The sequence below is a fragment of the Trichechus manatus genome, unplaced genomic scaffold (assembly GCF_000243295.1).
Source record: "Trichechus manatus latirostris isolate Lorelei unplaced genomic scaffold, TriManLat1.0 scaffold00207, whole genome shotgun sequence".
Lineage (NCBI taxonomy): Eukaryota > Metazoa > Chordata > Mammalia > Sirenia > Trichechidae > Trichechus > Trichechus manatus.
In genome coordinates, this window is record NW_004444143.1 from 2,824,595 (window position 1) to 2,836,811 (window position 12,217).

General features: G+C 43.5%; 1 protein-coding gene across 1 annotated transcript in view; it reads left to right on the forward strand.

Moving 5' to 3' along the window:
• The first annotated feature begins 231 nt into the window (after positions 1-231).
• The window catches only part of CATSPERG (cation channel sperm associated auxiliary subunit gamma), a 43,684-nt gene continuing 31,698 nt past the window's right edge, over positions 232-12,217 (forward strand). The window contains exons 1-5 of the mRNA XM_023742306.1: positions 232-441; positions 528-581; positions 6,380-6,524; positions 6,750-6,876; positions 7,046-7,118. Of these exons, the coding sequence (XP_023598074.1) occupies positions 253-441; positions 528-581; positions 6,380-6,524; positions 6,750-6,876; positions 7,046-7,118 (588 nt within the window). The 5' untranslated portion in view covers positions 232-252. The remainder of the gene's footprint in view (positions 442-527; positions 582-6,379; positions 6,525-6,749; positions 6,877-7,045; positions 7,119-12,217) is intronic.

Here is a 12,217-nt window from a genome sequence, read left to right on the forward strand (position 1 = left end):
AGCAGAGGCGGAGCCCGGAGCAACAGCAGAGGCGGAGCCCGGAGCAACAGCAGAGGCGGAGCCCGGAGCAACAGCAGAGGCGGAGCCCGGAGCAAGAGAGGGGTCAGGAGCAGGGGCGGGGCGTGCTCTCAAAAAGCAGCAGGCAGGCGTTGACCTCCAGGTTCCAGCCACGTTGCTCCCTGCCCGGCGATGTCCCCCAGGGTCCCTGCGGGGCGGAGACCTCTAGTCCTGCAGGTGCTGCAGGCACTCCTGATGATGCTGTTGGCGCCATGGAGGTTGTGGGCGTTAGAGGATGACGAGTGTACCTGGCAGTTTGTCTTGAACAAGTTCGACAGGGTAGGCCAGAGCAGTGCGAGCGACCGCTTCTTTCATCAAGAACCCGTGGACACAGTGGAGAGCGTGTTCAGAACGCTGGTGGACGAGCCAATCGACTTGGAAGAGGTGAGGGGATCAGGGTTAGGCCAACAAGAGAGTCGTGGACCCGCTCCCCACTGGGCTCTGCACATTCACTCAACTTCTCCTTGCAGAAATACCTGGGCTTCCCTTACTTCCTGAAGATCAACTACTCCTGCGAGGGAGCGGTGAGTGGGGACAGCGAGATTGGGCTCATTTTGTGAGCCTCAGTTTCCTCATCGCTAACATTTTAATAGTGGTGGCACTATCTGATCTCAGGGGGGCCATAAGAATTCACGAAGATTATGTACAGTTCCCAGGAACCCACCAGGCACATAGTAGGTGCTCAAGTAAGCTTTTCTTTTTACTGTATTTTTTTAAACATAGAATTCACATTCCGTAAAACTCTCCATTTTAAAGTGTACAATTCAGTGGTTTGTAGTATATTCCCAAAGTTGTGCAACATAACCACTAATTCTAGGACATTTTCATCCCCCCAAAAGGAAACCCCATACCTGTTAGTAGTCACTTCCCATCACCTCCTCCCTGCAACCCCGGGCAACCACTAATCCGCTTTCTCTCTCTCTGGATTTGCCTATTCCGGGCGTTTTTGTAAATGGAACCATACAATGTGTGGCCTCTTGTGTCTGGCTTTCACTTAGCATAATGTTTTCCAGGTTCATCCATTTCGTAGCATGTATCAGAACTTCCTTTTTTATAGCTGAATAATATTCCATTATACGGATATAACACTTTTTGTTTATCCATTTATCAATTGATGAATACTTTTCCACTTTTTTTGGCGATTATGAATAATGATGCTATGAAAGTTCACGTACAAGTTTTTGTGTGAACGTATGCTTTCATTTCTCTGGGGTATATACTTAGGAATGGAACTGCTAGGCTCTTAGGACCCCCGGTTGCACAGTGGTTAAACGCTGGCTGCTAACCAAAGGTCAGCGGTTTGAACCCACCAGCTGCTCTGCGAAAGATGTGGCAGTCTGCTTCCTGCTACCGTAAAGATTACAGCCTTGGAAACCCTATGGGGCAGTTCTACTCTGTCCTATAGGGTTGTTGTGAGTTGGAATCAATGGCAACAGGTTTGGTTTTTGGTTTTTTTTTTTTTTTTTTTTTAAATGGGAACTCTATGTTTAACTTCTAAAAAAATAATATTTTATTATGTTTTTGGTGAAAGTTTACACAGTAAATTAGGTTCTTTTTTAACAATTTCTATACGTATTGTTGAGTGACATTGGTTACATTTTTCACAGCGTGTCAATATTCTCATTATTTCCATTCTGGTTGTTCCATTTCCGTTAATCTCGTTTCTCTGCTCCCTCTTAGCTTCTCGTCTTTGCTTTAGAGTAACTGTTGACCATCTGGTCTCACACAGATGATTTTTTTTTTTTTTTAAAGAAGCACAGTTCTCCCAAGTAATATTGTTTATTTCATGAGCCAATCTGTTATTTAGCTGAAAGGTGACCGCTAGGAGTGGTTTCAGTTCAGAGTTTAAAGGGTATCTCAGAGAAATAGTCTTGGGGGTTCCTTTAGTCTCAACTGGTCCAGTAAGTCTGGCCTTTTTTAAGAATTTGAGTTTTGTTCTACCTTTTTGTCCCATTCTATCCATGACTATCTGTTGTGGTCAGAACGATTGGTAGTGGTAGCCGGGCACCATCTAGTTCTGGTCTCAGGGTAGATGAGGCTGTAGTTTGTGTAGACTATTTGCCTGGTAGACTAGTTTCTTCTTTGAGTCTTTGGTTTCCTTCTTTCTGTCTTGCTTTGGGCAAGTGGAGACCAATAGTTGTATCTCAGATGGCTGCTCGCAAGCTTTGAAGACTCCAGACACTACTTAACCAAAGTAGGATGTAGAGCATAAACTTTACGGACTATGTTGTGCCAATCAACCGAGTTGTCCCATGAGGCTATGGTGCTAAGCCTTCAAACCCAGTAAACCAATCTTGTGAGGTGTTTGGTTATGTCTAGGAAGTATCCATAACTGTTCTCCCAATGTGCTTTATTATATACATAATATGTATGCTGCACACACTTACATGTATATATGCCTCCAGATATACATGCACACGTATATACCCACATATATCTCCTGTACACGTGTATGTATACATATTTATTTATGTAACTACACACATATTTTTGGTTGTTATCGCTGTTGTTGCAAAATTGTATATGATACAGCATTTACCAAAAACATCCCTTATTCTCGTGTACTTCTTAGCGTCATCATTTACCTCGGTCAGGCTGCGCGCACTTCACCTACATTCAGTATTATCTTTCCTGTCACCAAAAATAAAAAGTGCCTACTATCTAAAGTGATTCCCCCTCTCCTCCTCCCATCCCTGGTAACCACCAATGAACGCTGATTTCTGTTTGTATACCTATTCTTGTCTTTTTATAAAAGTGGAATCATGCAATATTTGTCCTTTTGTGATTGACTTATTTTACTCAACATAATGTTCTCCAGATTTGTCCATGTTATAAGACGTTTCAAGGAGTCATCATTATTAATAGCTGCGTAGTATTCCGTTGTATGTATGTATCACATTTTATTTATCCATTCGTCTGTTGAAGAGCGCTTAGTTTGTTTCCATCTTTTTGCTATTGTGAATAGTGCTGCAGTGAACATAGGTGTGCGTATGTCTGTTCGTGTTACTTCTGTTAGGTCTTTTGGGTTATGTTTAACTATTTCCCAAAATGGCTATGCCATTTTACATTCCTGCCAGTAATGTTACGAGTTGCCATCAAATCAACTCAGACTCACGGTGACCCCATGGGCATCAAAGTAGAACTGAGTTTCATAGGGTTTTCAATAGCTGATTTTTCGGAAGTAGATTACCAGGGCTTTCTTCCAAGGGGCCTGTGTGTGAACTCAAACTTCTAACCTTTTGGTTAGCAGCCAAACACATTAACCATTTGTACCACCCAGAGATTCCTACCAGCAGTGTATGAGCGTTCAATTTTCTCCACATCCTCACCAACACTTGTTATTATCTGTCTTTTTGGTTATAGCTATTCTTGCTGTTATGGTAGTGACCCCTAGAGGGTGTCAAATGGTATCTCATTGTGGTTTTGATTTGCATTTCCCAGATGGCATCTTTTCCTGTGCTTATTGGCCATTTGTATATTTTCTTTGGAGAAATATCTATTCAAATCCATTGCTTATTTTAAAATTGGGTTGTTTGTCCTTTTATTGTTGAGTTGTGAAAGTTCTTTATATAATCTGGATACTAGCCCCTTATCAGATACATGCTTTACAAATATTTTATTCCACTCTGTGGGTTATCTTTTTACTTTTTTGATGGTGTCCTTTGAAGCAGAAAAGTTTTTATTTTTATCGATATGTAATTCACCTACCATAAAATAGCACAGAAGTTTTTAATTTTGATGAAATCCAAATTAAAGTCCATTTTTTTCTTTTTTTGCTTGTGCTTTTGATGTTGTCTAAGGAGGCTTTGCCTAACCCAGTGTCACAAAGATATATTCCTATGTTTTCTTCTAAGAGCTTTTTAGTTTTAGATCTTACCTTATGGCTTTGATCTATTTTGAGTTAATTTTGGTATATGGTGTGAGGATGGGGTCCAACTTCTGCAGGGGACTATTGTAGAATAGACTGTTCTTTCACCCATTGAATTGTCCTGGCACCCTTGTCAAAAATAAATTGACCACAAATGTCAGGGTTTACTTGGACCCAATTCTATTCCATTGCTCTATATGTCTGTCTTTGTGCCAGTTCCACACAATCTTGATTACTGTAGCTTTGTAGTAAGTTTTGAAGTGTGAGTCCTCCAACTTTGTTCTTCTCCTGCAAAATTTTTTTGGCTCAAGTAAGCTTCTTGAGAGGCAGTAGAGTGTTGTGGTCTAGAACTGGAATTCTCGAGGCTGTAGACCTGGGTTTGAGTCTGCCATTGATTAATATTTACTTGGAGGAAGTACAACATGATACTTGATCCTTAGGGCTCTGGAGCCAGGATAATACCAAAATCAAACCCATTGCCATCGAGTCCATTCTGACTTATGGCGAACCCATGTGTTACAGAGTAGAACTGCTCCATAAGATTTTCTTGGCTGTAATCTTTACGGATGCAGATCGCTGGGGCTTTCTTCCATGGTGCCACTGGGTGGGTTCGAACTGCCAACCTTTAGATTAGTAGTCGAGTGCAAACCATTTTTACCACCCAGGGAGCCAGGATGTCTGGGTTCAAATCCCAGCTCTGCCACTAATAGCTGTGTGATCTTGGGCAAATTACTTAACCTTTCTGTTCCAAAGTTTCTTCATCTTTATCAAGGGTATGCGAATAATCATACCTTAAAGGGTTGTTATGAGTATTAAATGATTAAATATGTGTTAAGTACTTACACAGCATCTGGTTATAGGAAGGGCTCAGTGAGTGTTAGTAACTTACTAGGGTGTGACCCTGGACAGAGGGTTTTACTCCATGAGCCTTCTTTCCTTATCTGTAAAAGTGTGATAATAATACCTTTTCTGTTCATTCAACACGTACTATGAAACAAGCCCTCTTCTTGTTGCAGGGGATACAGTGGTAAACAAAATGGCCAGGTTTTTTCTCATGGATTCACTCCACTGGGGAAGCAGATGATCAACAATTACCTAAAATGATCTCTGCTAGAGATTAAGTGTGAAGAAGAAAATAAAATGAGGCAATATGTTAGAAGGGAGGGGTGGTTAGGGAAATCCTCTCTGAGCAGAGACCTGAACGATGAAAATGGCAGTCACGAGGAGAGCTGGTAAGCATTCCAGGCAGAGGAACAGACAATGCAGTGTCCTAAAGATGGGAATAGGTTGGTATGTCTGAGGAACCATGAGGAGGCCTGTGTGACTGGAGCAGAATGAGCATGGGGAGAGTGGGAAGAGATAGGTCAGGAAGGAAACTGTGGACCATGGTTAGGACTTGAGCTTTTACCCAGTGAGATGGAGCCATGAGAAGGTTCTGAGCAGAGAAGTGATGTGATCTGACTCAGGTGTTCACAGGACCCCCCCAGCTGTGTAGGGGGCAGCAGTGGGAACAGGGAGCAGCAGTGGGAACAGGGAGATAGTGAGGAGGTTGCCGCAATGTCCACATGAGAGAAGGTGAACAGGACCAGGTGCTGGCGGCCATTGTTGCCCCGCCCCACCAGCACCTTCTCCCCCATGATTGGGAACCCAGAAGTATGACTGGAGACTGGCATAGTTGGCAGGATTGGAAGGGCCCTGGCCAAGGCATCCCTCAGGAAGAAGAGCCGTGCAAAGATGGTTGGACTCGTTAAATCCCTAGCCCTGGTCCCACAGCCCTGCACACACAGAGGCTTGAGTGTAGCCCTTCCTGGGGAAGCCGCCATACTTTTGCTTATGCTGTTCCATACACCTGGAGCACGCTTCTCCCTCCCTCCTTCCATCTCCACTCTAAGGCCTGCCTGCCCTTAGGATCCTGGCATCTCTGAAAGGTTGTCCCTAGCTGCCCCCTCACCTTTTTCCTCAGTTCCTCCCTGGCTAACTGCCTCATCCCACCCCCCAACCCTCTTGACCCAGCCCCAAAATCTGGCTGTCCTCTGAGTGGTGGGGGTGACAGAGTCTAGCAAGGGTGGAAGCCCACTTCAGGTGTGGGACTGGAAATCCCTGGTGTAAGGAAAGAGGCTACTAGCAGTTCTGGGGTTCAGGTGTATTCCATGATGTATTTGCTTATCCCATGCCGCCCTCTCCTGTGTGCTCCCTACATCCAAATTCTGTCTGAAGACCCTGGCTCTGGACTTCCCTACTCTAAGAAGACCTCCCTGTCTCCCTCCACAGCCCCTAACCCTCTGCCCTCTCCTAGCCTGGCCCATTCCCCCACCCCAGCCCCAAATCAAGACTGTGTTCTCTGACTGTCCCCACCCAGCCCCAGAAGAGAGGCTACTTACTAAAGGTGGGGTAAAGGCAGGGGTGCCCAGTGGCTTTCTTAAGGACATACCTGTGGTGCCATCTCACCCTCAGCCCTCTGAGGCCCTGATCCGTAAGGGCCACCTGACGGGGCTAAAGCCCGTGGTGCTGGTCACCTTCCATTCCCCAGTCAACTTCCGCCGATGGAAGATAGAGCAGCTACAGATCCAGATGGAAGCAGCTCCCTTCCGCAGCAAAGGTAGGCCTGGGGGGTACCTGGATAGGCCATAGCCTGCGGTGATTGAAGGGTGGAAAGGGGGGATGGTGGAGGCCTCAGTGGGGTTCATGCTGTGGAGGAGAACCTGGGGCTGATCAGAGGGGTCCATGGCCTAGAGGAGGGCATGGAAGATCCCAGTGTGGTCTGTGAACTGGAGGGGGCCACTGGGAGACCCCAGCAGCCTCAGAGTCCCCTGCCTTCCAACAGAAGCCTGTAATGCAGAGGAGGTGTGTTCCATGAGCTGGTACACGCCTATGCCCATCAAGAACGGCAGCGTGGTCATGCATGTGGATATCAGCAGCAATGGCCTGGGGCCCATCATCCCCAGGAAAAGGTGCCCTTTCCTGAGCCCGGCTCATGGGGTAGACTCTGGGAGGGACTTCCTCATCCCCAGATCCCGAAAGGATACAGGGGAAACCAAAGGGAGGGAATAGGGTGGAAGGCAGTTGTGAGGGTTCTGAAACCGAGACCTTCACCTGTGCCTGCCCTGCACCCACTGCCAGGTTCTATTTGAATATAAACGGTTTCCTGAAGATGCAGCGAGACAACACAATCCAGTTCACTGTGGGGAATGAGGTGAGGGGGCCTGAGCAGTGGGGAAGGGAGACTTGGTTAAAGACTATGGTCTGTGCCTCGGGCTGGGCCCCGATTACTTCTAAACACTTCCAGAGCGCTTACTTTGCGCCTGCCTCAGGCACAGTGCTTTCCTGAATGCACAAGTCTTCAAAATGACCTGGGGAGGGGAGATACTCTCACACACCCATTCTGAAGACAAGAAGACTGAGACGGCACAGTCTCTCAGCAGGTGCATGTGGAACAGAGAATTAAAACTGTGTCTGCACCCAACTGACGCGTGCACTCATATTCTTTTTTTCAAACAGTACTGTGTTTTTGGTGAAGATTTACACAGCGGTTTAGGTTCCCATTCAGTGTCTACACAAGTTGTTCAGTGACTTGAGTCACATTCTTCACAATGCGTGAACATTCTCGTTGTTTCCGTTCTGGTTGTTCCATTATCTAGTTTCTCTGCCCCCTTACATTTTCGTCTTTGTTTTAAAGAAATTGTTGACCGTTTGGTCTCATAAAGGTAGTTTTTTAAAGGAGCACAGTACTTATGGGTGATATTTTTTGAGCCATTTGTTATTTAGCTATAAGATGACCTTGGGTCAGTTTCGGTTCAAGGTTTGAAGAGTATCTAGGGAATAGTCTCATGGATTCCTCTAGTCTCAGCCAGTCCAGTAGGTCTGGGTTGTTTTTTCTTTTTTTTTTTTTTTGGAATTCCAGGTTCTGTTACGCATTTTTCTCCCATTCTATCAGGGTCCATCTATTGTGGCCCTGGTCAGAGTGACAGGTAGTAGTAGCTGGGCACCATCTAGTTCTTCTGTCTTAGGGTAGATGAGGCTGTGGTCCATGTAGACTGTTCGTCCTGTACACTAATTTCTCCTTTAAGTCTTTGGTTTCTTTTCTCTTTTGCTCTGAACGAGTTAAGACCAATAGTTGTATCTCAGATGGCCGTTCACAAGCTTTTAAGACCCCAGACACTGCTCACCATACTAGGATGTAGAACATACCTTTATGAACTACATTACGCCAATTATATCCTTTCACCATACTTATTCAACCTGTATGCTGAGCAACTAATCCAGGAAGCTGGACTGTATGAAGAACGTGCATCAGGATTGGTGGAAGACTCATTAACAACCTGTGATAAGCAGATGACACGACCTTCCCTGCTGAAAGTGAAGAGGACTTGAATCACTTACTGATGAAGATCAAAGACCACAGCCTTCAGTATGGATTACACCTCAACATAAAACAAAAATCCTCACAACTGGACCAATAAACAACATCATGATAAATGGAGAAAAGATTGAAGTTATCAAGGGTTTCATTTTACTTGGATCCACAATCAGCACCCGTGGAAGTAGCAGTCAAGAAATCAAACAATGTATTGCTTTGGGTAAAACTACTGCAGAAGACCTCTTTAAAGTGTTGAAAAGCAAAAATGTCACTTTGAGGACTAAGGTGCACCTGACCCAAGCCATGGTGTTTTCAATCGCCTCATATGCATGCGAAAGCTGGACAATGAATAAGGAAGACCGAAGAAGAATTAATTCATTTGAATTATGGTGTTGGCAAAGAACATTGAATATACCATGGACTGCCAGAGGAAAAAACAAGTATGTCTTGGAAAAAGTACGGTCAGAGTGCTCCTTAGAAGTGAGGATGGTGAAACTATCACCTAAAGCACAATTAAAAAAAAAAAAAAGAATGGCAAGACTTTGTCTCATGTATTTTGGACATGTTATCAGGAGGGACTAGTCTCTGGAGAAGGACATCATGCTTGGTAAGGTAGAGGGTCAGTGAAAAAGGAAGACCCTCGATGAGATGGATTGACACAGTGACTACAACAGGCTCAAACATAGCAACGACTGTGAGGATGGTACAAAACGGGGCAGTGTTTTGTTCTGTTATACCTAGGGTCGCTATGAGTTGGAACCAACTCAACCGCACCTAACAACAACATGCCAATTGACTGAGATGTCCCACGAGACTATGGTCTTAATCTTTCAAACCCAGAAATCCAGTCCTGCAAGGTGTTTGGTTATGTCTAAGAAGTATCTATAACTGTGTCCCCTGTTTATTATATATATGAATATATGCACATACAGTCACATAGATGCATACACATATGCATATACTTACATCTATATATACTTAAGGAGCCCTGGTGGTGCGTGGTTAAGAGGTTGGCTGCTAACCAAAAGGTCAGCAGTTCGAATCACCAGCCACTCCGTGGAAACCCTATGGGGCAGTTCTACTGTGTCAGAATTGACTCAACAGCATTGGGTTTCGTTTTATATATACAGGCGTATATACCTATCTATACACGTATATCCCCACATGTCTGTCAATTTTTCGTACTGTGGTGGCTTACGTGTTGCTGTGATGCTGGAAGCTATGCAACTGGTATTTCAAATACTAGCAGGGTCATTCATGGCGGACAGGTTTCAGTGGAGCTTCCAGACTAAGAACAGGAAGAAGGATCTGGAGGTCTACTTCTGAAAAAATTGGCCGGTGAAAATCTTACGAATAGCAGCAGAACATTGGTATAGTGCCTGAAGATGAGCCCCTCTGATTGGAAGACTCTCAAAATACGACTGCGGAAGAGCTGCCTACTCAAAGTAGAGTCGACTGTAATGACGTGGATGGAGTAAAGCTTTTGGGATCTTCATTGGCTGATGTGACACGACTCAAAATGAGAAGAAATTACAGCTGCAAACATCAATTAATTATCTGAACATAGAAGGTGCGAAGTATGAATCTAGGAAAATTGGAAGTCATCAAAAATGAAATGGAATGCATAAACATTGATATCCTAGGCATTAGTGAGCTGAAATGCACTGGTACTGGCCATTTTGAATTAGAGAATCATATACAACTATGCCAGGAGTGACAAATTGAAGAGGAATGGCGCCACATTTACTGTCAAAAAGAACATTTCAAGATCTATCCTGAAGTACAACGCCATCAGTGATAGGATAATATCCACATACCTACAAGGAAGATCAGTTAATATGACTGTTATTCAAATTTACGCACCAAGCACTAATGCCAAAAATGAGAAAATTGAAGATTTCTACCAACTTCTACAGTTTGAAATTGATCAAACATGCAATCACGATTCATTGATAATTCCTGGTGATTAGGATGCAAAAGTTGGAAACAAAGAAGGAACAGTATTTGGAAAATATGGCCTTGGTGATAGAAACAACTCCGTAGATCGCATGATAGAATTTTGCAAGACCAACGACTTCTTCATTACAAGTAACTTTTTTTCAACAACATAAACAGTGACTATACACGTGGACCTCACCAGATGGGATACGTAGGAATCAAATCAACTACATCTGTGGGAAGAGAAGATGGAGAAGCTCAATATCATCAGTCAGAACAAGGCTAGGGGCTAACTGTGGAACAGACCATCAATTACTCATATGCAAGTTCAAGTTGAGCTGAAGAAAATTAGAACAAATCCACAAGAGCCAAAATATGACCCTGAGTATATCCTTCCTGAATTTACAGACCATCTCAGACTGGATTTGATTCATTGAACACTAGTGACCCAAGACCAGATGAGTGGTGTAATGACATCAAGGACATCATAAATGAAGAAAGCGAAAGGTCATTAAAAGGACAGGAAAGAAAAAAACAAAATGGATGTCAGAAGAGACTCTGAAACTTGCTTTTGAACATAGAGTAGCTAAAGCAAACTGATGAAGTAAGAGAGCTGAACAAAAGATTTCAAAGGGCAGCTCCAGAAGACAAAGTAAAGTATTATAATGAAATGTGCATAGACCTGGAGTTAGAAAACCAAAAGGGAAGAACATGTTCAGCATTTCGCAAGCTGAAAGAACTGAAGAAAAAATTCAAGCCTCGAGTTGCAATACTGAAGGATTCTACGGGGAAAATATTGATCGACACAGGAAGCATCAAAAGAAGATGAAAGGAATGCTCAGAGTCAGTGTACCAAAAAGAATTTGTTGATGTTCAGCCATTTCAGGAGGTAGCGTAGGATCAAGAACCAATGGTACTGAAGGAGGAAGTCCAAGCTGCACTGAAGGGAATGGCAAAAAACAAGTTTCCAGGAATTGACAGAATACCAACTGTGATGTTTCAACAAATGGATGCAGCACTGGAGGTGCTTACTCATCTATGTCAAGAAATTTGGAAGACAGCTTCCTGGCCAACCGACTGGAAGAGATCCATATTTTTGCCCATTCCAAAGAAAGTTATCCAACAGAATGCAGAAACTATTGAACAATATCATTAATTTCATACACAAGAAAAATTTTGCTGAAGATCACTCAAAAGTGGTTGCAGCAGTGCATCGACAGGGAACTGCCAGAAGTTCAAGATGAATTCAGAAGAGGACATGGAACAAGGGATATCATTGCTGATGTCACGTGGATCTTGGCTGAAAGCAGAGAATACCAGAAAGATGTTTATCTGTATTTTATTGACTGTGCAAAGGCATTCAAATGTGTGGATCATAACAAATTGTGAATAACATTGTGAAGAATCGGCATTCCAGAACACTTAATTGTGCCCATGAGGAACCTGTATATAGACCAAGAGGCACTTGTTCAAGCCGAACAAGGGAATAGTCCGTGGTTTAAAGTCAGGAAAGGTGTGCATCAGGGTTGTATCTTTTTACCATACGTATTCAGTTTGTCTACTGAGCAAATAATCCGAGAAGCTGGAATATATGAAGAAGAATGTGGCATCAGGATTGGAGGAAGGCTCATTAACCACCAGTGATATTGAAGCACTTACTGATGAAGATCAAAGACTACAGCCTTCAGTACGGATTACATCTCAAGATAAAGAGAACAAAAATCCTCACAACTGGACCAATAAGTAACATCCTGATAAATGGAGAAAATACTGATGTTATCAAGGATTCTGTTTTGCTTGGATCCACAATCAGCACCCATGGAAGTAGTCAAGAAATCAAACGATGTATTGCTTTGGGCAAATCTGGTGCAAAAAACCTCTTTTTTAAAAAAATTTTTCCCATACAAAAATTTATACATACATTGTTATGTGACTCTAATTGCTCTCCCCATACTGTGACAGCACACTCCTCCTTTCCACCCTTGATTCCCCACGTC